Raw genomic sequence first — 22,390 nt, 5'->3', positions numbered from 1 at the left:
GTTGATTATTTACACGGACACACGGCGGAGAAAAAAAAAATCCACAAAAAATAACAAAAAAAAAATTAAGGAACAGATCTTTCCGAAACTTAGTTACCAAGAGGTTTGTTCTCCTCCTCCTCCTCCTGGCCAAGTGTGAAGTGAAATGAAATTTGCGAACTTTGCGCTCTTTGCATTCGTTACCTTGCCTTATAGAGGGGGCCTTTTCTTTTTCTTTTCTTTGATTAATAACAATTGATAAGGCCGGAGTTGGCCCAGAGACCTTGCTGGCTGCCTCCTAAAACTCCGAAGCTGCTGATGGCGTTGATTACCCGTGCCAGGTTGCCAGGCTCAGCCTCCTGCTCCAGCCTCCAATCCCAATTCCCGATTCCCGATCCCGAATCCACACAGCCACACAGACCCCCGGAAACCCAAGGCAAGGTGGCAAAATTTTCGCGCGAAAATGAAGATTTCTCTTATCACAATTGGCAGCTGCAGACTCGCTTTATTCTCTCGCCATCTCTTTCGTTGTTCCTCGCCCTGTCTCTGTCTATCTTCTTTTAAAGCTTCTCACTCACGTTTTTCAATTTCACAAAAAAACAAAAAATAAAACTCCGATCATCGATTGCGTCTTCAGAAATTTGTTTAATTATACTCCCTGGAGGTTTTTCGAGGCGGTGGAGCAGTAGTCTTTTACCAAAATATTCTGTGACTAATGAGACTGTAAAAGCTTCGGGGCAGAGCAGTATATTTTATGGAAAATATTTAATCATAGTTGGTTCTTGGGGATCTAAGGATTTCATCCAAATTCTAGGAGTTTTTAGGTGGTCTGGAGCAAGAAACTTTAAAACTTAAAATTAAACTCTATAGTTCATAAATATCTCACAGCAACAAACAAACCCATATTAAATCCCCTTAAATCACAACTAAAACAAGCAATTTAAATAAATAACCATTCACTGAAGATCATAATCCAGAAAGCCTTATTATTTTCCAAAAACATAAACCCCATCCGCCCTGTTAGCCCGCTCATTACGCATACGCCCGCAGTGCCTAGTGAACTCCAGGTGCTCATCCCGCCAGACGTTCTGGCGACCATCCTAGACACTTTCGGGTTATTCCCTGGCCAACATCATCCAATCTCTACAGTTTCCCTTTATTTTTTTTTGTGGTTTCGGGTTAACTGACCCCGAAACGATTAGCAGCAACGGCGGTCTGTGGATTGAAAACTAGCGACAAATGAACAAAGGGTCGATCCTTGCTCCTCTCAGACTGGCCAAGATCGGCATGGAACTGGGATTGGGATTGGGATTGGGATCGGGATCTTGGGGCCTTCTTCTTGGCCAAATTGTTCGATTGTTTATGGCTGCCAACAACGCCCACCGAGTAAAGTTTTGCTGCTGCTGCCGCTGTGGAGGCCAAGTGAGAAACCAGCAACAATCATCTGCCGGCTGATAAAGTGCCAGCTTCCCCCCTCCACCACCTCCCTCCTCACCTATGCTGTGTATGTGTGTGTGTGTTTTTTGTTGTGTCGCTTATCGGCGAGGATCGATCGCAACTTCCACACAGTGAGGCAAAAGAGACCTGAAGCCGAAGACGTCGGTCGAGAGCTGATTTAACAAATTGATAAACAATTGTTGGCGTTGGCCATGGAGAAGAGGGCTAAGGGGGGGCTTGAGCTGGCAGTGGGCATCCGGATGGGAGGGAGGAAGGCAGGGAGGGGGCGGCGTAACGTTACGAAATGGCTAAACAAACGATCGGAGCGATCGCCGTTTCGGCGAAGACACTGCATGTTTCCAGATGCGAAATCGATTTCATATGCCAGTGCGTAGCCTTGGGATTCCGCCACGCACTTAAAAGGGTATTAAAATGACTATTCAAAAAATTGTTTATACACAAGGAGGTTACTAACTACATTTTCAAATATTAGGCACTATTAAATCTTGCTAAAATATCAAAAAATCTGTCAGGTATCTGATTCAAAAAATTTAAGAAATGTAGGCTCTTTTGAAAACTTAAACATTTTTAGCAACCTCTTGATTTTTATTCTCCAAGCTACCAGCCACCAAAACAATGAAAATAAGGAGAGGGTGTTGTGATGGCACTCGCTTGAGACAATCGCTGGAGAAGATCTGCTGCACCAGCACCATCACCATCTCACCATTGCAGCTAATCCTCGACGGTGGAGCAGAGGCAGCTGTCGCTGGGGGCTTCGAGCTCAGAGGCTGGGGATCTCTGAGTCTGGAGACTGGAGACTGGAGGGGGGGGGGGGGGGGAGATTGGAGCTAAAGTCAAAGCCATTGTTAGCTGTTAGTCTCCCGTTCACAGTCTATCGGCGCTCGGCCATCTCACTCTCTCCTCCCCTATCCCTGGGAAGCACCCCGAACCGATCCCTGCCCGGACAAAACACTTTACGTGTGCGGCTTATCGCTACCCAATCGAAGGCAATAAATATCTTACAAATAAGCAGAATGCCTCGGAATGCCAGCAGTGAGCCCTTTTGTGGCAACGACGGGGTCAAGGAGTGACGGCGGCCGGGGTGAACTGAGGAGGGGCGAACTGATTCTTCTAACCGATTGCTCACGTGCAGAATTGTGTGAATTCGTGAAAAATCGACGGCGGCAATTAGGGCGGGCCGTCAATAGTTTGGCAACAGTTGCAACATTTGTGGCAGTGGCAGCAATGAAAAAATAAAAAAAACTTTTGAAATCAAAAAACAACAAAAACCAAGCATGAAATCACAAAGAAATCAAAAGACTTAGGCGACAAACTTGATTTTTACAGAGAGAAGTGGAACTATGGAATTATAGTTGGCTTTTAATTTTAAAAATATTTAATTCTATATTATTAGTCAATTTATTTTAAAATAAAAATGAGTTAAATAAGAGTGTATTATCCTGCCCAGAAAGCAAACCATTTCGCCTCAGAATTTAAAAAAAAAACTAAAAGAGTTTTCCCTTTAAGATTCTTTCTCTGTTGCCCGTACTCTACCGCTCTCGATGTGCTGACATTTCAATAGCCAGCAATTGACAGGTCAACGCGCATCTTCACCAGCCTCCAAAATGGGGCTATCCAGAGGGGAGTGGGCGGTCTGTGGGTATTGAAGAAATATACAAAAAAAAATCGTTTTTGGAAGCTGTGGCCCGCACGAGCAGAGCCCAGTCGAGATGTCGAAATTCTGGCGAAGCGAGATGCAAACTGCAAGCTGCGCCTGCTCTTATCCTGCAGCTCCATCTTCATGCCATGTCCATGTCCATGTCCACGTCCACTGGCTTGTCCACTCTCCGCACTCTGTCTGTCCGCTGCACCATAATCTCGGCCAGCATCGCCGCACTGGTCGTTATAATATTTTGCCTTGGCCCGAAACCGAAAACAAATCAGATGTCAGTTCGGGATTCTGGCCAACTTCCAGCGGGCCCTCTCCTAATCATCAGTGGTCACCAAGATGCCACCAAGCAAGCGCTTTTCCTTACTCCCCACATCAGCGTTTTTCCACGTAAGAGATGGCCAATCCGGATAAACTTGCTCTTCTCCCCCCCGGGATGGTCTTGGGTTCGATTGGATTTCCTTTTTCCCTCCCGCTGGCTCTTGTCGCATTGTTTTCACAGCTCGCTGACCAGCCTGACAATTTGTTCGATAATAATTGCCAAAGCAGCTGGCTGACACATAGATCTTGGCCGGAATGGGGCAATAAGGGATTCTGGAGGATTCTGGGAAACCAATTTGGGGGCCTTAAAGTCGTTCTTGCCATATGCTCGTTGTTTGGTCAAGGATTCAGTTCCCAGGATGGTTTTCTAAATTGGGGAATTAGGATTATATTTTTTTAAACAAATATTAATTTATTCCATAATTTTATTTCCAGATTCCAAAGATTTAACCGCACAGGAGCTGGGCGAGGAGAAGCAGCTTCATCAGCTGGAAGATCAGCTATCAGATCAGATGGAAGATTCCTCTGATAACCACGAGAATACCAATAACAACAATAATGAGACGGAGGAGGACGATGTGTCCGAGCAGCCGGAAGAGACTAATGCCGAGCAGGCTGAGGATTTGATGGAAACAGACACGATGGATCAGAATCACGAGCCCCAGCCGGCCAAAGAGGAGGAGGAGGGAGAGCGTCAGGGAGAAGAATTGCCACCGAACTCTCCCAGCACACCACCGAGAAGCCCTTTGTCGCCCCATTTGATTCCAAAGCTGGAGCAGCCCTGCACTCCGCCCTCAGAGCCCGAGGCAGAAGCATCGCCATGCCCATCACCCTCCCAGGTGGCTCCCAAACTGCCCAAGCTGCGATTGAACGCACTCCTGGCCTCAGATCCGGCCCTCAAGCCGGATGCCAAGGAACTGAATCTGCCAGAGCCGAGTCTACTGGCACCTCCGCCGGTTAGCAAGCCGACCCAGCCAGAGGTTCTGGAGCCCCTACTGAAGCAGGCTAGGTTCATGTGCTTGCCCTGCGGCATCGCTTTCAGTTCCCCCTCGACTTTGGAGGCCCATCAGGCCTACTACTGTTCGCACAGGAAGAAGGATGCAGAGGAGGATCAGGCAGCTGGCACGGGCGACAAATCAGGAGGAGGCGGAGCATCCTCGGGGGCGTCAGGATCTGGTTCGGGAAGCGGATCCTCGGAACCGCCGGCCAAAATGGCCCGGACTGGAAAGCAGTACGCCTGCACCCAGTGCTCCTACAGTGCCGACAAGAAGGTTTCTCTCAACCGACACATGCGAATGCATCAGACATCGCCGGCCACTCCCAGCCTGGTGGTGGCCAGCTTGCCGAATCTCGTCCAGAACGGCTTGCCGGCGGCCGGTGTGCCAAGCAACTCCCTGGAGGAGAGCTCTAGTCAAGTGAGTAAAGTGTTGAGGCTGTGACCCAGTAATTGGAGTCTGAATTAATCCCAATTTCCAATCCTGCCCAGCAGCAAACGGATCGCTACTGCAGCGACTGTGATATCCGGTTCAACAACATAAAAACCTACCGGGCCCACAAGCAGCACTACTGCAGTTCCCGCCGGACAGAAGGTCAGCTAACCCCCAAACCGGATGCATCTCCCGGCGCCGGAGGAGGTTCGAGTGCATCGGGATCGGTAGCCTCTGCAGTTGGAGTGTCTGCCCAGGCCACAGCACCCGGAAAACTGAGTCCCCAGGCTAGGAACAAGACACCCACGCCGGCAATGGTGGCTGCTGCGGCGGCGGCTGCAGCGGCAGCAGCAGCTGCCTCGTTGCAAGCCCCACCACCTCAACCGTTTCTGGCTCTGCCCACCCATCCCATCATCATTATTCCGTGCTCTCTGATTCGGGCCGCCAGCATCATTCCAGGGCCATTGTAAGTCTTAAAAAATGGTGGAGAAATACGGATCTTACTCAGGGATGTATTCGTTATTGCAGGCCCACATCCGCGTCGGGAATCGTGAATCCGGAATCCACCCTCTTTACAGTGGAAAACGGCGCCATCAAGCCTCTGGCCACCGGCTTGCTGGGAAGTGCCCTGGCCGGCAGTGGAAACCAGTTAAGCAATTCCAGCATCAACCTGCACAACCTGCCCATTCCCAGCCTGGAGCCAGAGCGTCCCTCAGCACCCTCATCCGCCGCAGAAGCCATAGAACCCAAGAGCAGTCCACCGGAGCCCAAGCGCAAGGAAGCGGGAAGCACTCGGTAGGTTTATATTGACCTAGCTCTTGATTATCCTGCATCCTTTCTCAGAATAGCCAAGTACTTAAGATACATCCTATTTTTTCCATCACTTTTCCTCCTTTAGAGAATCTGCTCCTTTGGACCTTTCCCTACGCCGCTCCCCCATCTCTCTGAACTCCTTGAGCCTGAGACAGCGACAATTGCAACAGCTATTCGACATGGAGGAAGTCCTTGGACTGGGAGCCATGGGAGGAGGTATTACAGGCAAGGAGAATATAAACACTGCGACTGCCGGCGCTGGAGGCGGAGGTGGAGGAAGTGTCACTCCCGAGCAGATAGTGTGTGCACCCTCCCTGCCCAGCAGTCCCTCCATGAGTCCTTCACCCAAACGGCGAGCCATTAGTCCGAGGAGCTCTGGGGCAGGAAGTACTGCGTCCATGTCGCCACCAGGTCTGAATGTGGCTGTACCACATCGATTGGACATGCTCTCGGCAATGCTGCCGGCAGACTTTAATCTTTCCGAATCGCTGTTGGCCAAAACCAATCCGGAACTAGCTTTGAAACTGGCGGCAGCTGCGGCGGCGGCTGCAGTGGCCGGAGGGGCTAGTGGCGCTTCACCAGCCTTCCCACCCGTTCCCGCCGCTCAAACCGGAGGCAACAACTCTACCGGAGGTGGAGCATCTGGTGGCGGCCAACCGCCACAGATCTATGTGAAACAGGGAGTGTCCAAGTGCAAGGAGTGCAATATAGTGTTCTGTAAGTACGAGAACTATCTGGCCCACAAGCAGCACTATTGTTCGGCCAGGAACCAAGAGGGATCGGGCGATAGTGATTCCAAATCGGCTGTTTCGCCCTCTAATCCCGGCGGAGCTGGCGGTGGAGCAGGGGCAGCCGCTTCCGTGGAGACCTCTCCGGTGGCCTATCAGCAGCTCATTTGTGCCGCCTGTGGCATCAAATACACCTCCTTGGATAATTTGAGGGCGCACCAGAACTACTACTGCCCCAAGGGAGGGGCAGCTGCTGCCGCTCCGGCTGGCACGCCCACAGATCCCGGGCAGTTGGCGATCACAAAGGAGAAGTGCGGAAAGTGCAAAACCCTCCATGAAATAGGACTTCCCTGCCCAGCTCCCGCCTCCAATCCACTGACCGTTCCCACCAACTCCCAACCGAGCGCCTCGAATAGCGTCAACAAATGCCCCGTCTGTGGAGTGGTCAGTCCCACGGCAGCTCTAGCCAGGAAGCACATGGAGATGCACGGAACGGTCAAGGCCTTTCGTTGCAGCATTTGCCAATACAAGGGCAACACCCTCCGTGGCATGCGCACCCACATCCGGACGCACTTCGACAAGAAGACCAGCGACGTGAATGAAGAGCACTACATGACCTGCATCTTCGAGGAGGAGAGCGCCAATGTGGTCCAGGAGTTGCCAGCATCGGCGGGAGCAGTAGCGGCACCACTAGAATCCATGGAGCATCCACCGCAGCTGTTCAACTGCGATTACTGCAACTATGGTTCCACCTACAAGGGCAATGTGGTAAGCTAGACTAGATTATATTTATACCCATGCAGAGGGTTTAAGGTACTCCGCTTAAGAATCGGATGAGAATTGGGGAAGATATAGCCATCACTGTGGCCCTATAGGGAAAAAGCCCATTTTCAAGGGATCCCATCATGAAAAATGGACAAAAAATCTAAAAAATATTTTGTCTCAGGATTTTGATGCAGAATGGTGGCGAATCTATCCAGAAATCGTTTAAGTTACTCCGCTTGAGAATCGGATGAGAATTGGGGAAGATATACCCATCACTGTGGGCCCTATAAGGAAAAAGCCCATTTTCAGGGGATCAGTCACGAAAAATGGACAAAAAATCTAAAAAATATTTTGTCTCAGGATTTTGATGCAGAATGGTGGCGACTCGATCCAGAAATCGTTTAAGGTACTCCGCTTGAGAATCGGATGAGAATTGGGAAAGATATAGCCATCGCTGTGGACCCTATAGGGTACTACATCCTGTAGGGGAAATATCCAATTGTAACCACAAGGGTATATCAACTTCGGCTCCATCCGAAGATAGTTATTCCTTTTTTAAATTTAAAAATTTTCTACTTGCAGTTGCGTCACATGAAACTATTGCATCCCCATGTGGCCATTAGTTCCCCTTCGATTTCACCGGAGACCAGGGAACAGGAGGTTATTGCCAACTCCACTCCCAATCAACACTCCAATGACGGCTCCAATGGCGAAGTCACAAGGTAGGAAGTCTATCTGGGATTTCTGGAACTGAAAATTAATTGAAACCATCCTTTTTTAGTTTCCACATTAAATCAGAGCCTCTGGATGCACCTTCCACCCTGAGCCTGGTGCACGAGAACAACAACTCACCAATACCCACGCCACACATCAAAGCCGAACCCCAGGAAATTGGGATAGATGTGGCATTGGCATCACCCCTGGGAAACAGTGGTGTGGCAGCCGCCGCTGCTGCAGCTGCTGCCGCCGCCGCCGAGGCAATGAAGAAGTACTGTTCCGCCTGCGACATATCCTTCAACTATGTGAAGACCTACCTGGCCCACAAACAGTTCTACTGCAAGAGCAAGCCCCTCCGACCGGAGGCCAACGACAGTCCGAGTCCGAATCATCTAGCAGCCGGAGCAGCAGTTGGTCTGGGCCTGGGTGTAGGGATGGTGGGTGGGGGCCAGCAAAAGAACAAGGAGAACCTGCAGGAGGCGGCCATTTGAGAGAGCCAGATGCGTTGGGAGGCGCAGCGGAAGCAGCTGGAATGGTATTACAAGTGCTTCTGAACCAGAGACGGAGCAACCGAACCTAATCGAATCGAATCCTAAGCTTAGCCAACATTACCCTGTAAACTATTACAACTATACTATACTTAAAACCGTAATCTGTAATCTATAACCTGTAATCGACGACAGTATTCTTGGAGAATCTCCCTGTCGCTGCCCTCCACTTCCAATATGCCACTTGGGGACTGACTCCTACGACTTATCGATCGATAGCAGTAGATATATACATACACCATACACGCATAAACATATATAGAATACAATACATAAAATCTAAATATATATATAGACATATAGACGCATACCCATGAAGTGGGCACCATGACATATAATGCATGCCAAAGCTTACCACTTAGAGAGAAACTACAAGTTTGCAAGTAATACGGATTGTGGAGAGATCAATAGCAGGAGGAGGAGCAAAAGTAATCCTATTTAGATCCATTATTATATATATATATATATATATATTGTAAATGCCCAACAGCCTCACTCAGAGGCGTGGCGATTAAAACTGTGTAATTTAACTGAGTACATTATTTATTAAGTGTGTGCGACAATAAAAGTAATTAATTTATTCAAAAGTGGGTGTACGAGCAAAGGTTTTCTGGGAGCTGTAAAAGCTTAAAAGGTGCGTATAGACTTTCTTATCAATATATAGTACAATTATTACCTATCTAGATTAAAAAGTACAAGAAATTAGATTCAATAAATGGCCATCACAGCTCGAACCCCTATTTAATGACCTCATCGATTTTTAAAAAGAGAATACATACAATATTTTAGCAACTTGGTAAGACGAAGTTATGATACCCTACATTTAGCTCCATTTGAAGAAATTATATTCAGGAAATAGACCCTTTCACGTGCTTCAGATAACAATAACCTCAAATATTACAATTTAATAAAATTAATTTCAAGAATTAATCAAACTCGTGGCTCAATTAAATATAAACAAATTAATATTTTGTTTTAGATCTTATATACTTTTATTGAAATCATGGAGTACATACGTTAGCTTGTACTTAATGTAATCAACAAATAATTTCGTTACATTTATTCAAAATAATAAGATGACAAAATATAGTTGCAACTTCGTTTACTGGAATCACTGTGAACGTGGGATCTCCCCATCTCAAGTTCTCTGGTGCCGGAATGGAGAGTAACATGCCACGCAGCCAATTCTCCGGCATGACTCACTCATCCGTGTAGTGGTGAAGCCTCGCTGATGCATAGAGAACATATAAAGGTATATTTTAAATGATGGTAGAGTGCTTTAAATGCGACAACGTTATTTTGTAACTGATAATTGGGGGTTTTTGCAATTGTTCGCATTCGCATTTGGTTCGTAGGTATTAGTGTTCCTTTTGAATTACATCGACTTAGAAAAAGTAAAAAGATATGAAAAGCGTTCCCGAAAACGCTCTCCGCCTAGATGTTTTGTTTTATTTTGTTTGTGTGTGTGTGTGCTTTTTGTGGGTCGTATATGAGCTTGGTGATCATTAAATGTCTATGTGGGGAAGCTGTTTCAGCTATGGATTACTCGGTGGCCGCCATGGCGCGAGCTTGGGCACGCACACGCTTCTCGTACTCCAATCGGTTCTGGCAGTAAATAGTGTAGGCTTCCGCCTGAGCCGGATCCTTGATGTTCGGCTCATTGAGCAGGTCCTGAATACCCAGTAGAATCTGTTTAATGGTAATGGCCGGACGCCAGTCCTTCTCCTCGTCGAGCAGTGACAGGCAGACGGTGCCAGATGGATAGACGTTCGGATGGAACAAAGGCGGCTCGAATTTGCACTTCGGTGGCGAGGTGGGGTAGTCGTCCTTAAAGATCATGCGCAGCTTGTACAAACCTCCCTCCCATGGGGTCGACTTCTTGCCGGGAATGGCGCACTCCCAGATCATCAGGTTGAGAGTGCCATCAGGATTCTTGGCCGGACGGGCCACAAATCCAAAGGGATGATCTTTCCGCCACGCCTTGCGCTCCTCGCCTAATCGTGTGATAGCAATGCCAGACATCTTTCAACGTTTTCCCACTTTACGCAAATTGCAGTTTGCTGTACACGCGCGTCTGTCGAGATAAATGTGTGTGTGGGTAAGAAATGCTTTTGACCCGGTTTCTCTACTTCTTTGCGTACTAATCGCATATTTATTTACCTTTTCAATAGCTTAACTTCGATGTGGCAGTTACTCTAACAGCTTTAGATGATCGGCTAAGTTATTTCAACTTTTTTTGCAAATTCTAGCGCAATTTTACGATGGAACGCTTGTTCTCTGAAAAAGGGCTAAAATTGCTTTGCGGTGTAGGTCACACTATCGCCAGACGTACCGAAAATGGTATGACCATTTGTGGGTTTTAGTGTTGGTAAACAGTATGCTTGGATCGGTTAAAATATTTCATAAATTTTTATGTTTTGATTAAAATATGAAATAAATTTATAAAAAATTAGTTCCCATCTCCAAAAAGATTATTTTTCTTATTTAATATAAAAAACTACTCCATGGTATTTTTTTAAATATTCATATTTTTTATTTAAACCCTTTATTGTGCCACAAAAATAATTTTCTGGAATTTTTTTCAAATGGTTTCAGTTAGAGATCCTTTAGTAGATTTATTGGAGAACCTTTCATTGAGTCTCAAAAATTGGAATATATTTGTATTTAAACATCATTCTTAAATGTACTCCTCCCATGCATGGGAGTTACATAAATTAATAGGTGTCTAAGCAATTAATTTTTTTTTAAATCGTGTAAAAAAGTTGACAAATTAATTTTCTACAGTTGTATCCTAATCGAATAACTAAATAAGGTTTTTGTTGTGCCTGGCCAAGGAACGTAAATAACTCAAAAAAGCGATTCGTCTTTTATAGCAGTGTATGGCGTACGGATTGTACGAAGGATGTGGGACAGGAAGATGTGTAGAAGTGATAACAAAAAGGATTCTTGGCTAGCTGGAGAAGACAGGATGGATGGAAAGAATGGAGATGTTGTTCGGTAAAGTCCCAACGCCTAGCCCTACTTGGCCTTCTTGGATTCCTTCTTTTTGCTGCTGGACGAGGTGGTACCCTCTTCCTTTTCCTTCTTCTTCTCCTTTTCCGGTTTCTCCTCGGGATGATCTTCGTAGCTGGAAGAAAAAATTAGTTACAAATTAAATGTATTTTTTGCAGTAATTAATTATATGAAATCTATAAAGCTACGATAATGTCACTTATGATAAGGGGCTCGTTTATAATATTATTTATCAACTATTTTAAGCCGTTGTGATCTTTTCTAGAAATAAAATATCAGAGCTTTTTAAACACTTAGGTAAACAAGTTTAAATTCTTAAAAAACCGGTAGAACGATGAATTAAGTTATTAATATAAAGCGCAACATATAGCTAAGAAGTTCTCATCCAGAACTTTAAACTAAAAATTTATATACTTACGCAAAAAGCACCTTCAGCTCGCCGCGGATGAGGGCCACCAGCAGGGGAGTACCCATGCAGGCGGGCACCAGGTAGAGTAGCGCCGGTTGGGCATGCTTGAAGACGTGCATCACAAAGATGGTGGCCAGCAGACCCAAGAAATAGGCAGTCAGCGTGGAGTAGAAGTAGATCCTTGTCTTTCGCTTCTTGCTGTCATCGAAACGGAGGAGGAGGGCGATGAAGATGCCTGGGATGACGATGTCTCCCAATCCCAGCATGGCGAAGTTAGATGCGTTCAGGCCATGCTCGATCAGATCCTGGGGAAAAACTAGCTTGATGGGCGCCTCGAAGCTCTTGGCCACGGTGACCATCACATTAGTTCCGAACACCCAGAAGATGTCGTAGAAGAACAGTCCGCTGAGCAGGATCACGCCGGTAACAAAGTTGTTCAAATGCAGCATCTCCACACCATTAATGGCAAAGGCCAAGCCAAACAGGTTGTTGGCAATCCAGTGCTTCTTCAGCAGGTACCAGACACCAATGACGGAAGAGATCACTAGGCAGACGATGTCGTGGGTGGAGAATCGATAGTTGATGATGTCCTCCTTGTGTTTACCCTCGCCCTTGGTAAAGAGGATGTGGAAGGGTACCTTGGGCACGGCTGCCGGCATCAGGGAGTTCATCACCGGACTAAGCAAGTGCGCCAGCGCAATCACGCCCAGAACGAAGAAGTAACCGGTGAGCAGGTAGTTGATGTGCACCTTCTGGAAGACCTTGAAGAACAGGTACAGGCCGAACAGTGCCGCCGAGGCTATCAGCGGGAAGTACATGGCATCTTTTTTGGTCATCGTGTCGGCCTTTTCGCCCGTCGACTGCAAAGGAAAGTGAAAGGGAAAGTTATAGGCGAAACTCTGGCCAAGAATTGGAGAAATCTACAACCCCACCTTCTTCAGTTTGTGCAGCTTGACGGACCGTATGGAACCGAAGATAATCGGCAACATGGCCATCACCACAAGGCTGCCGTAGGCAACCGCCATGCCCTCCGGAGTGGATGGCTTCTTCTCCACCGGCGCCGACTCGTTCTTGGGCGCGCTAACATTCTCAAAGATGCCCTTGATGGTCTCCTTCACAGTTCCAATCACTTCCTCAGCCATGCTCCTGTTCTAGTCCCGTTCCCCGTTAAAATGCAAAATCCGGCCTGTGGGGGTGAAATATGAAAATGCTGAGTGACACGCAGCAGCAACACGTCAACAATCTTTCGGCTCAGTGTGACGTCCACGAAACGGTAATATTTTCGCACCATTACCAAATGGTCACACTAAGTGCAATATTTTTGACGATATTTTTTGGGTTTATTTGGTTTTCTAAAATAAATGATACACGATTTATTATAAAAACATATAACTATTGTTAAAAATTAACAAAAATATTAAGCAGTTTCAGTAAAAACTTTTTTTCGCGCCAAAGTCACGAGATCTGGCAGCACCGCGCTTTTTTAAATGCATATTTTTTAAATCTTTATTTTCAAAATATTTTCTAACATTATAATTTTATACATTTATCAATATAGTGTACAAATTTAAATTATTAAAAAAAAATTCCATAATATTCGCATTTCTGTTAGCCTTGTTATCAAAACTTTACTTAATATCTTTAAAAGAGCTGCATAATGAATCTACGAAGTCATTTGAAATTCTGTGACTAACTAAAGTTTACAATTCTTGTAAATTTTAAAATTTGCAAACAATTTTTAGCTATCTGTAAATTGAATAAGCAATCAATGAAAAAATTGATCTGTACAAGGATTAGTCGATCCATAGAAATTTAATTATTTGTATTATTTAAAGGTTTTTTCGATACTTTTTCTACACGATGAATAAAAAATGATTTTTATGTAACTATCTTTAAAAATGAATCATTTCATTCCAATTGTATCCAGAGAATGGGGATGCTATCGCCATCTCCACTTGACAGAACCGAGAAAATAGAGATATCAGAGCCGGAGCCATGTGTTAAAGTTGGACCGGCATTCAGTTCCGTTCCGGACGCCGAGAGTCAAACACTGCACATATTCTTCCAACCTGATATAAATATATTTAAATGATGTCGAGAGTAGAGATAAACCCACATATTTCCGGTCATGAATTACTGAGGCTACTGCAAATATGTTTTTTGTTTGTTACCGCATCCGTTCCAGGCGCCAACTGTGAGTCTATTAAATTCCTTGATTGTACAAGGCGATGATAATAACTTGAAAATATTCTGTCTAGCCGATACGGATCCTAGCACTGGCAATGTCAAGGCTGTAGATCGTCTTCATGCCGGGCTCTTCCTCAACTACAACAAAAATATCCAGCCCCAATTCGAAGGAGTGCCGACACCGGTGGGATTGGGTATAACCATTACCTATTTGGATGTCGAAGAGATGAGTGGCAAGCTTAACGTTCACTGTTGGCAGAATATAGTAAGATTCCATATAATAACAACTTAATGAAGTTAAAAAAACAAAAGTTAATTGATAAGCTTCATGGGAAAAACATGTTTTTTTATTTTGTTTCTCATAAAAAGATTGCAGTGTTTCCCCTTTGTAAATCCAAGTGAAACAAAGGAACTAATCCGGTACTTCTAACACCAAAGCCATTCAAGATAATTTAAAAAGAAACCTATATTTTATAGCGCTGGAGGGATGAGATGCGAATCTGGACGCCATCGGAGTATGACAACATAACTGAGATCACCCTGAAGGCTAGCGAAGTTTGGAAGCCGGAAATCAAGCTTATGGACGGAAACGATGGCGGAAGCCTTGATGACAACCATGTTATTTTAACCCATGATGGGCATTTCCAGTGGGTACCACCAGCCATGTATTTTGCATACTGTAACCTCAATATGATCAATTGGCCGCACGATCAGCAAACCTGCAAGCTAAAGATCGGATCCTATGGCCTGAAGGATATCAAGTCGGACTTAAATTTTACGGGAAAGGGCGACCTTTCCTCCGCCAAGGAGTTTGATAGTTCGGTTCCATCCACCGAATGGGAGATCGTAGACTCCAAGGTCAAGTTTGTTAGCCAGGACTACTACGGTTATTTGGAGTATACACTGACAATACAGCGTCAATCCTCCATTTACAAAGCCATCATCTATACGCCAGCCTCGTGTATAGTTATCCTCGCATTGGCCGCATTCTGGTTACCTCCTCACATGGGCGGCGAGAAGATCTTGATCAACGGATTACTCATCATAGTGATAGCTGCCTTCCTGATGTACTTTGCCCAGTTACTACCAATTGTGGCCAACAAAACGCCGCTTGTGGGTGAGTTAGATGAAAGTTATCTTATTATTTAGAAGTTTTTTAATAATATCCCCTCTTTAAAATCCTTTTTAGTCATTTTCTATAGCACCACATTGATGTTCCTCAGCATATCTACCATCATTGAAGTGGCTGTCCTTTATTTGGCCACAGCAAAGCACAAGAGACGTATACCTGATATCCTTAAGAAGCTTTTGCACGGAAAACTCGGCACCTGGCTGCTCCTTTCGCAGTTCTGCGTCAGCCTGGAACCGAATTCCGATCAGAACAAGGAAATGGACGAGCACCTGTACGAGAATGGGAAGGATGTCGACGATGATGCCACTAATCCACTGGACATTAATCCCAATGAAGTGGCAGTATCTCGGATTATCCAGTTCGATTGGGTTCTATTGGCCACTGCTGTAGATCGAGTGTGCTTCCTGGTCTTCAGTCTGGCCTTTTTGATTTTGGCCATTATTTGTGCTGTCTAGGATGTAACTAAAACAATAATGCTAATATATCTCGAATAAGCTCTTAATTTGAAAAATTGTATACTAATTTGGTTCTCCCTAAAGCTTATTCAAGAGATAGAAGCATTCAATCACTTATACTTCCGTTTTTTTAAATGATTACCTGTATTTTATTCTTTTGTGCGAACTTAGAATTATATAATGAAGATGAACCTTTTTTTGGAAATAAAGGATTCTCTACCGAATGCATAGGCTTACAACTAAAAGCGAAGGATAACAGGCGAAGTAACAAATTATTTCTCGTTCTCGAGTATATTGCTCTGCGATGCTCCAGGTTATCACAATTCCACAATTAACCCAAAGTAGCTGGAATTATGCGAAATGTCCTTTTTACGGCCAAAAGGTCTGACCCTTGTCGGATGGGTGGACTCTGCGCTGCTCTCTCTCTCCCTGCGCAGTGGGTGGTCGATGCGCATCCTCCATCCCCCACTCCCAGTGACCTTCTCCACCTCCATTTCATCGAAATTCGGGAGTTTACAACCCCAACGACAAATTGGGGTTGCCCTGGGCTCAATTAAATGCATTTGTGGTGGGAGTGCCCTGGTCGTAGTTGCCCGTTGAGGATGTCCTGGTCGTATCTCCTGTTGTCCCAGCTTGGAATGGTGTAGAAAATGTCGCAGCACCAGAGCCGGATGCTCCGGATACGGCAGCGGCGGCGGCGGTTGAGGTGGAGACGGTGGCCAGCCCAGGCGACGGTTGTGAGGAGGCCGTGGATGGTGAGGAGAATCCCAGACTGGAGCTCGTCGAGGCCGGCGACGTATGGTGCGGATGCAGGAAATGGGGCTGCCCCAGTTGATGATGCGGATGCGAGTGCTGGTGGTGCTGCTGGTGCTGATGATGGTGGTGGTGGTGTAGCGGCGGCGGTGGGTGGCGGGCCAGCTGCATCCCTCCGCCGCCGTGGTGATTGTAGGAACCTAACATACTGCTGGCCGGATCTCCTCCCTGCGCCTGAGCCTGACAGGCAGCCATTAGGCCGTGGAAGTCGAACTTGTAGGCATACCGCTTCCCATGCACCTTGGTCATTATATTTTTGTCGTAGTAATACCTGAAAGGTGTAAAAATATATATTTAAAGACCCAATACTTTTTTAAAAGTAGATTTTAGCTTTCACTAATTTTTAAAATTAAACAATTAAAATAAAGAATAACTCACCTGAGTGCCCGACTTAGCTTGTCGTAGTTCATGTTTGGCTTGGCCTTCCTCTCGCCCCATCGCCTGGCCACCTCGTCCGGGTCTGTGAGCCGGAACTCGCCCGATTGGCCCTCCCAACTGATGCAGGTGGCGTTGGACGAATCGGCGAGCAGCTCCAGCAGAAACTGCCATAGCTGTATCTGGCCCCCAGAGCCCTGGGCGACCAATCGGTGCGAGGCAGCGTTCAGCAGCTGATACGGATCTGGAATGAGAGAAGCACCACAAGGGGGTTCATTAGTCCGCAGATACAGATATACAGATACAGATACAAAACAAGAGATACACGGAGAGGCAGAGAGCTAGCCGGGGAGAGAATCGCGAATGAAACCCAACCCAGTCAGACGAGGTTTTCTGGTGGGCGACGGCAACGTGGCATGAGTGCCAAATAGAATTGAAAGCCATAAGCCAGGCGGGATTCACAGAAAATCAACCGCAAGCGGACATAAATCCTGAGGCCGTTGTCACACTTTAAGAAAACCTGGCAAACATGTCTTCATTTTGATGGCATTTTATGAACAAATGTGGTCAAGATAATTATAATCAGTTTATCAGGGAAACTTTATATAGATCAAGTATATTTTTTAAAAAAATATTTATTTGTTTCAAGGAAAAGCTTTAACTTTTATACTTTCATGAAAAGCAAACAAAATATTTGTATTTTATTATTTGAAGTTTTTTTAGAGCGCTTATCCAGGATTAAACTAGAAATATTTGTATCCTTTTACATAAGAAAATATGGGTTTATAGAAAAATATATTAAAAATGTTAAGCATATTTAAACTTTTGAATATTTTGGATAAGCTTATTATTTTTCAAATTATACCAAAACAAGGAACTGTCGTGAAATACCCTTTTCCATTTTTAAATCCCCCTTCTTTACCTTGTTTGGAAAAAACAAAGAACTGAATAAACAGCTGAAATAATCATAAATTGTAAATAAAAATTCTCAGAAAATTGCACCTCGGACAAGGAATCCTGTTCTGGTATGATAATAGGCTTGGCTATCCGGCACTGGGACATTCCCACTATATGCTCCGTTCACCTACGCGGGAAAATCCCCTCAAAGTGCCGCGGCCAAAGTCGCGAAAGTGCCTTGACGCGGATGATTCATCCCAGTGCCCGGTGCCGGTGACCAGATCAAGCAGTGCCGCCGCCAAGAGCCAGCCAAGAGTCCCCGGCCCGCAGCAGCACCATGTGGCCAACCATTCACATTTCTAGACGCAGAAACACTGATCACCGGAAATGCCAGCAACCATTGAGAAAGCTCCTCGTCGCCGTCCATTCATTCATACATTCAAGTTTGTGCCTCAGCGGAAATTCCTATGAATTTTTTGGCCAACAAGACGGCGATCTTACCATTGAAGATCATTGAGGTGTGAGCGTGCTGGTGGTGCTGATGGTGGTGGTGGTAGTGATGGTGGTGCACGGCCGCCGCCGCCGCTGCGGCGTGGTGCGAATGTGGATGCTGGGGGACGGAAGGCGTCGGCTGCATCCGGAGGCCGAAACGCCGGTTGAAATCCTCCGAAAGGCGCCACATAACGCCCACATCCACGCTGACACTCATGATGAATAGTCTTTTAATAATTCTCAGGTCTTTATATAAATTTTTATTCAGATATTTCACTTAGGAATTTCTTTTTTTGGCAACGGTATTTGTAGCATTTTGTTCTACACTCTTGGGATAATTTCTAACAGCTAAGAGGATTAGCTTTTCTTTAAAATCTTTATTTAGGAATGTGAATATTTCTGTATTTTATCTATTTTAAAAAATACTTGAGGTTGTGATTTTCAAGCTTATCATTTTCACTTTTCACATAGTTTAAGATTTGTATTTTTATTTTATTGGTTTTTCCATTGGAATTTTCACGAGAGCGTGTGAACCGCTTAGGGCGATGGCCATTTGGCAACTGAACTTTCATCTGGAATCGCTGGCCGGAATCCGCTCCTTATCACCGGACGGATGCCTGGCATCTTGGCGCTACGGCTGCGACTACGGCTCACCTGCGCAGCTGGTGGTAAATGCTGCTTCGGCATTTGCCGGAGAAGTCACAAAAGTCAGAGGGCACGTGCAGCCACTCAACCACCACCCACACCACCGCCCCCAAAGCGCAAAAAAACAAGTGACTTTACGATTTCTGAGATTTTTGACTGAAAAATACCTTCTATAAGAAATCATTTGTTTATTTTTAAAATGTCATATAATTTTTTGTTTATTTTAAAATTAGAAAACAAAAAAATGCGTGGGGGGAATATTTGGGAATTCCAAAAAAACAAGAAAACCATAGATTTTGTTTCTAGAATTCATATGATCCTGGTTTTGATTAGTTTTTAATATTTTTCCTAAAAGGATGTATGTCCTTGACTATTATATACCCTTTATATATCCAAATACCCTGCATTCAAAGGGGGCGTGGACTCAGACAGTGAAGCACAAACAACAATTGTAATCTGCGTGACGGCGACGACGCGTAATCCTCTTTGGCATAAAAAACAAATCAATTAAATCGACGTCGCACGCTTGCGGGGATCAGGGTAACCTTTACACAGGCCCACCGCCAGCATATGCCAGACCCAAATCAGGAGGCTTTCCTTAGCTTTTCAGCAACCGATGTGGCTGATGTTGCCACAGGAAGGATGCGACGAATGAATATTTTCCTGTATTCCCCCACCCCCAGTCAGGATCCACGGGGGCAGGAGTGAGGATTCTGAAGCTGACCACCCGCAGAGCTGTTGTCACTGACAAGCCAACCAACCAAACCAACCAAACCACCCAGCCGCATAGTCATCCTCTGCCTCGTTGAGTCCTTAAACTTGACTCGGCGACTTTTGTCGCTGGCGTGGGATTATTTTGATTTTATTATTAGATGCCACATCCTGCGAGAAATTATCATATTTACATCGTTTATTATTAAGTTCATCACTTGACGCGACCGCCCGCTAAGTCCTGCCACGCCCCCATATTCCCACTCCGCCCCGTTGTCATCATCAGCAGTTAATAACTGGAAAAGTGTTGCATACTTTGCTGCTGTCGCCCCTGAGATTTTCGGCAGCGATTTACGTTTATGGAGTTTGGAAAGTTTGTCTTGGAGGAGAGGTAATTAAAAGGTTGTTCACTGGGAGATGGGAAGGGAGATCCTGGCGCACCTTTGGCCACTTTTCTTCGTTATCGGGGCATTAACCAAAAGGGGGGTAGAATTAAGTGTGGGAGGAGGAGTGTGGGAAAAACAATCAATGAAACACATAAGTAACGCGTCTATCGGCAAGTCAGCATCTTAATCAGTGGCCATTTGGCTTCTCGGAGAGGTCGAAAGGATTCAATTGATGTCCTGACCACAAAGGACTCGCACGCACACACACACACTCTCCTAGAATCGCTCCGTTGGGAATTGCACGTGAACCCAATTACCAAGCAGTTCAATCTCTGGCCACTGGACGCTCCAGATTTATGGGCAGCGAGATTAGCTTTTCTTTCGGAGGAAAGTTATTTCTAAGACTAAACATGAGCCAAGTTTATAAGAAGAAGTGTTTAGGGATATAGCTGAAAGGACTCTCTAGGTAGAGGCTTGATTTTCCTAATCATTTTGAAGTTCTTTATCATTTTATTCGTCATTAGATCCTTTATAATTCTTAAAACTCCCATAGATTCAAGGAATTAAAATTAATTGAACTACTTATAAGTGGAGGTTACCCTTCCCAATTTCCTTGGAAAATTAAATACGTAAATGCGTAAGTTGAGTTCCAGGTACAACTAGAAAATTGCTGGTTTATCTTTATAATTTGTAGAAAATGGCCTACTGCAAAGGCCCTACAAACAACTCAAGATAATATACACTTATCTTTTATTACTACGAATATTGTTTATAGTATAATTGCATTATAAATCGTAAGTGAAAGCAACAACTATAGGTCATTGTTCTACAATTATTATAAGAAAAGCCTATAAGATCTACTCACTTGGTTCGTTGTCATTCAGCATGGGACTCGTCTCGCGTCCTGTGGCCTGATACAGACTCAGGGCAAAGTGCTTGGCCAGGAGCGTGCCGCCTAGCCTGGATCCTGCACAGACCCAGAAATCGGCCCGACTCAGTTCGCAGAGCTCTCGACCCTCCTTGGGAAACCTGGTGATGTCCGGCTCTGGATCAAGCTTAAACTTTCGCGTAGACCACTTCACCCAGCTGGCAATGTCCTCGGCGGTCCAGGCATGCGGATCCACCGGCACCTCCACGGGTGTGATGCTCCTATAAGAGTCGGTGGAATCCCTTCTGGTTGGTTCTGGAGGCGGGTGGGGAGATTGAGAAGCGGTTGGGGAAGTGACCGTGTCCAGGGACGCGGACTCTGGTTTATTAAGGGCGGGTACTGGACAACTTCTGCTGGAGGAGGCGGAGGAGCTACTGTCATCCGAGGTATCAGAGTCAGTAGAAGAATCCGAGGATGAGTCACTGGATGATTCACTGGTAGAACTACTGCTACAGCGTCTTCCTCGCCTCCTTCGTCTTTGTCTGCTAGGTGAGGTTGCTCCTTCAACTTCGGGCGCATCCTCCTTTTTCTTCGTCTCCTTCGCTTCCAGTTGGACTTGGTTGCCGCATCCGATGCTCTTCTGCGGGACATCCTGGTGCATGGCATTCAGTGGCCTCTGTTGGCACCAAACACTTTGTATCGTCTGGAGCTGGATCTGGATGTGACTAAGGCTTTGTAGGCAATTCTGCAGAATAGCCATTAAATTTTAATTCTTTTTTTGGTCACTTGACGATTTTTTATCAGCTTCCGATTTTTGAAAACTTTGTGTTATTTTCATGTAGATTCATTATACAATTTATTAAGAAATATTAAGCACACGGTTTTATTTTATCGGAAGAATGAAATCACAATTAAAAAACAATCTCAAAATTGTTCACTATAACTTTTTCTTTAGAATTCACAAAGGTTTTTAATTTATATTTCTTGAAAACAGCTTGAAATATTTTAAAAAACTGAATTCTGCTTCCGTTGTTTTATTATTTTATTTTTAATTTACTTATGAGTTTTTTATTTAACACTTTTTTTTTATTTTAACACCATCTCAGCAGCAGATCTTTGGTATTTTATTATTTTTACCATTTAATATCATTTGAGTTTCCTTGGAAATGCACTTTATTGATATTAATATCGAAACGGATTTAGGATGTGAGGCCACAACAAACCCGGATGATTCACCAAGGTATTTCACCTGCTGGCCAAACAATCGTGGATCCACTTTCCTTCCACGTGCCGCGAAACCGTGAGTTGTGGAAATCTCTGGCGGAAAGTTAGCGATTGGAAATTTTTTAATAACCGCTATTGACCGATTACCGGGTCCGACCTGGCTAAGGAGGCCTGATCTCTGATCGGGACTGTGTATATAGAACTATAATATTTTTTTGCGTCCGCACCGATTCAGCGTCGAACGCCAAGTGACGAATTAAACGATCACCCTCCCGGCCAACGGTGTGATAAAGCAATGACGAAGTCACCGTTTGCGAGCTTTTTGCTCCCCCGAGTGCCTCATGATCAATCGGCTCGATGGGGAGAGAACCACGTAGAAG

At 45.2% G+C, this 22,390-nt stretch overlaps 5 protein-coding genes across 8 annotated transcripts in view; 2 read left to right on the top strand and 3 right to left on the bottom strand.

Annotated features, from left to right (window-relative positions):
- Positions 1-8,974, top strand: part of ush (Zinc finger protein ush) — a 56,402-nt gene extending 47,428 nt beyond the window's left edge. The window contains exons 3-8 of one of the 3 annotated variants that reach the window (XM_017233415.3): positions 3,842-4,821; positions 4,893-5,299; positions 5,362-5,628; positions 5,732-7,142; positions 7,722-7,861; positions 7,921-8,974. In XM_017233415.3, the coding sequence (XP_017088904.2) occupies positions 3,842-4,821; positions 4,893-5,299; positions 5,362-5,628; positions 5,732-7,142; positions 7,722-7,861; positions 7,921-8,347 (3,632 nt within the window). In that variant the 3' untranslated portion in view covers positions 8,348-8,974. Of the gene's footprint in view, positions 1-3,841; positions 4,822-4,892; positions 5,300-5,361; positions 5,629-5,731; positions 7,143-7,721; positions 7,862-7,920 lie in introns of those variants that run through there. The other 2 variants (XM_017233416.3, XM_070276817.1) reach the window with 2 other exon arrangements.
- Positions 8,975-9,372: 398 nt separating this feature from the next.
- On the bottom strand, positions 9,373-10,723 carry lwr (ubiquitin conjugating enzyme lesswright). Its single transcript, XM_017233424.3, has 2 exons — positions 10,565-10,723; positions 9,373-10,478 (listed from the first exon to the last, which is right to left on the bottom strand). The coding sequence occupies exon 2, from the start codon at positions 10,424-10,426 to the stop codon at positions 9,947-9,949; it is 480 nt and encodes a 159-aa protein (XP_017088913.1). The 5' UTR covers positions 10,427-10,478; positions 10,565-10,723; the 3' UTR covers positions 9,373-9,946.
- A 309-nt stretch (positions 10,724-11,032) lies between these two features.
- On the bottom strand, positions 11,033-13,075 carry LOC108119965 (minor histocompatibility antigen H13). The gene is made up of 3 exons (XM_017233423.3): positions 12,758-13,075; positions 11,835-12,685; positions 11,033-11,531 (listed from the first exon to the last, which is right to left on the bottom strand). The coding sequence occupies exons 1-3, from the start codon at positions 12,965-12,967 to the stop codon at positions 11,423-11,425; spliced, it is 1,170 nt and encodes a 389-aa protein (XP_017088912.2). The 5' UTR covers positions 12,968-13,075; the 3' UTR covers positions 11,033-11,422.
- A 751-nt stretch (positions 13,076-13,826) lies between these two features.
- On the top strand, positions 13,827-15,823 carry nAChRbeta3 (nicotinic Acetylcholine Receptor beta3). Its single transcript, XM_017233422.3, has 4 exons — positions 13,827-14,019; positions 14,084-14,277; positions 14,490-15,129; positions 15,202-15,823. Exons 1-4 carry the CDS (start codon positions 13,914-13,916, stop codon positions 15,597-15,599), a joined length of 1,338 nt encoding a protein of 445 aa, XP_017088911.2. The 5' UTR covers positions 13,827-13,913; the 3' UTR covers positions 15,600-15,823.
- Ets21C (Ets at 21C) lies at positions 15,714-22,244 on the bottom strand. 2 transcript variants are annotated; one of them, XM_017233420.3, is made up of 3 exons: positions 20,784-22,244; positions 16,791-17,031; positions 15,714-16,683 (listed from the first exon to the last, which is right to left on the bottom strand). In XM_017233420.3, exons 1-3 carry the CDS (start codon positions 21,544-21,546, stop codon positions 16,149-16,151), a joined length of 1,539 nt encoding a protein of 512 aa, XP_017088909.3. In that variant the 5' UTR covers positions 21,547-22,244; the 3' UTR covers positions 15,714-16,148. The 2 variants fall into 2 exon arrangements, with proteins under 2 accessions (XP_017088909.3, XP_017088910.2); XM_017233421.3 differs by lacking the exon at positions 20,784-22,244 and adding an exon at positions 18,186-18,501.
- Positions 22,245-22,390: the final 146 nt, after the last annotated feature.

Source organism: Drosophila bipectinata, chromosome 2L (assembly GCF_030179905.1).
Source record: "Drosophila bipectinata strain 14024-0381.07 chromosome 2L, DbipHiC1v2, whole genome shotgun sequence".
Classification (NCBI taxonomy): Eukaryota; Metazoa; Arthropoda; class Insecta; order Diptera; family Drosophilidae; genus Drosophila; species Drosophila bipectinata.
This window is presented reverse-complemented; position numbering and strand designations above follow the sequence as displayed.

Bases quoted from the DNA above. Each gene is read 5' to 3' on its own strand.
- lwr (XM_017233424.3), bottom strand. From the start codon at position 10,426: ATGTCTGGCATTGCTATCACACGATTAGGCGAGGAGCGCAAGGCGTGG.
- LOC108119965 (XM_017233423.3), bottom strand. From the start codon at position 12,967: ATGGCTGAGGAAGTGATTGGAACTGTGAAGGAGACCATCAAGGGCATC. The intron at 12,686-12,757 runs GTGGGGTTGTAG...TTTCCTTTGCAG, and splicing joins AGCTGCACAAACTGAAGAAG to TCGACGGGCGAAAAGGCCGA. The intron at 11,532-11,834 runs GTAAGTATATAA...TTTTTCTTCCAG, and splicing joins GAGCTGAAGGTGCTTTTTGC to CTACGAAGATCATCCCGAGG.
- nAChRbeta3 (XM_017233422.3), top strand. From the start codon at position 13,914: ATGATGTCGAGAGTAGAGATAAACCCACATATTTCCGGTCATGAATTA. The intron at 14,020-14,083 runs GTGAGTCTATTA...TATTCTGTCTAG, and splicing joins ATCCGTTCCAGGCGCCAACT to CCGATACGGATCCTAGCACT. The intron at 14,278-14,489 runs GTAAGATTCCAT...TATATTTTATAG, and splicing joins TTCACTGTTGGCAGAATATA to CGCTGGAGGGATGAGATGCG.
- Ets21C (XM_017233420.3), bottom strand. From the start codon at position 21,546: ATGGCTATTCTGCAGAATTGCCTACAAAGCCTTAGTCACATCCAGATC. The intron at 17,032-20,783 runs GTGAGTAGATCT...CTCTCATTCCAG, and splicing joins GCTGAATGACAACGAACCAA to ATCCGTATCAGCTGCTGAAC. The intron at 16,684-16,790 runs GTGAGTTATTCT...TACACCTTTCAG, and splicing joins AAGCTAAGTCGGGCACTCAG to GTATTACTACGACAAAAATA.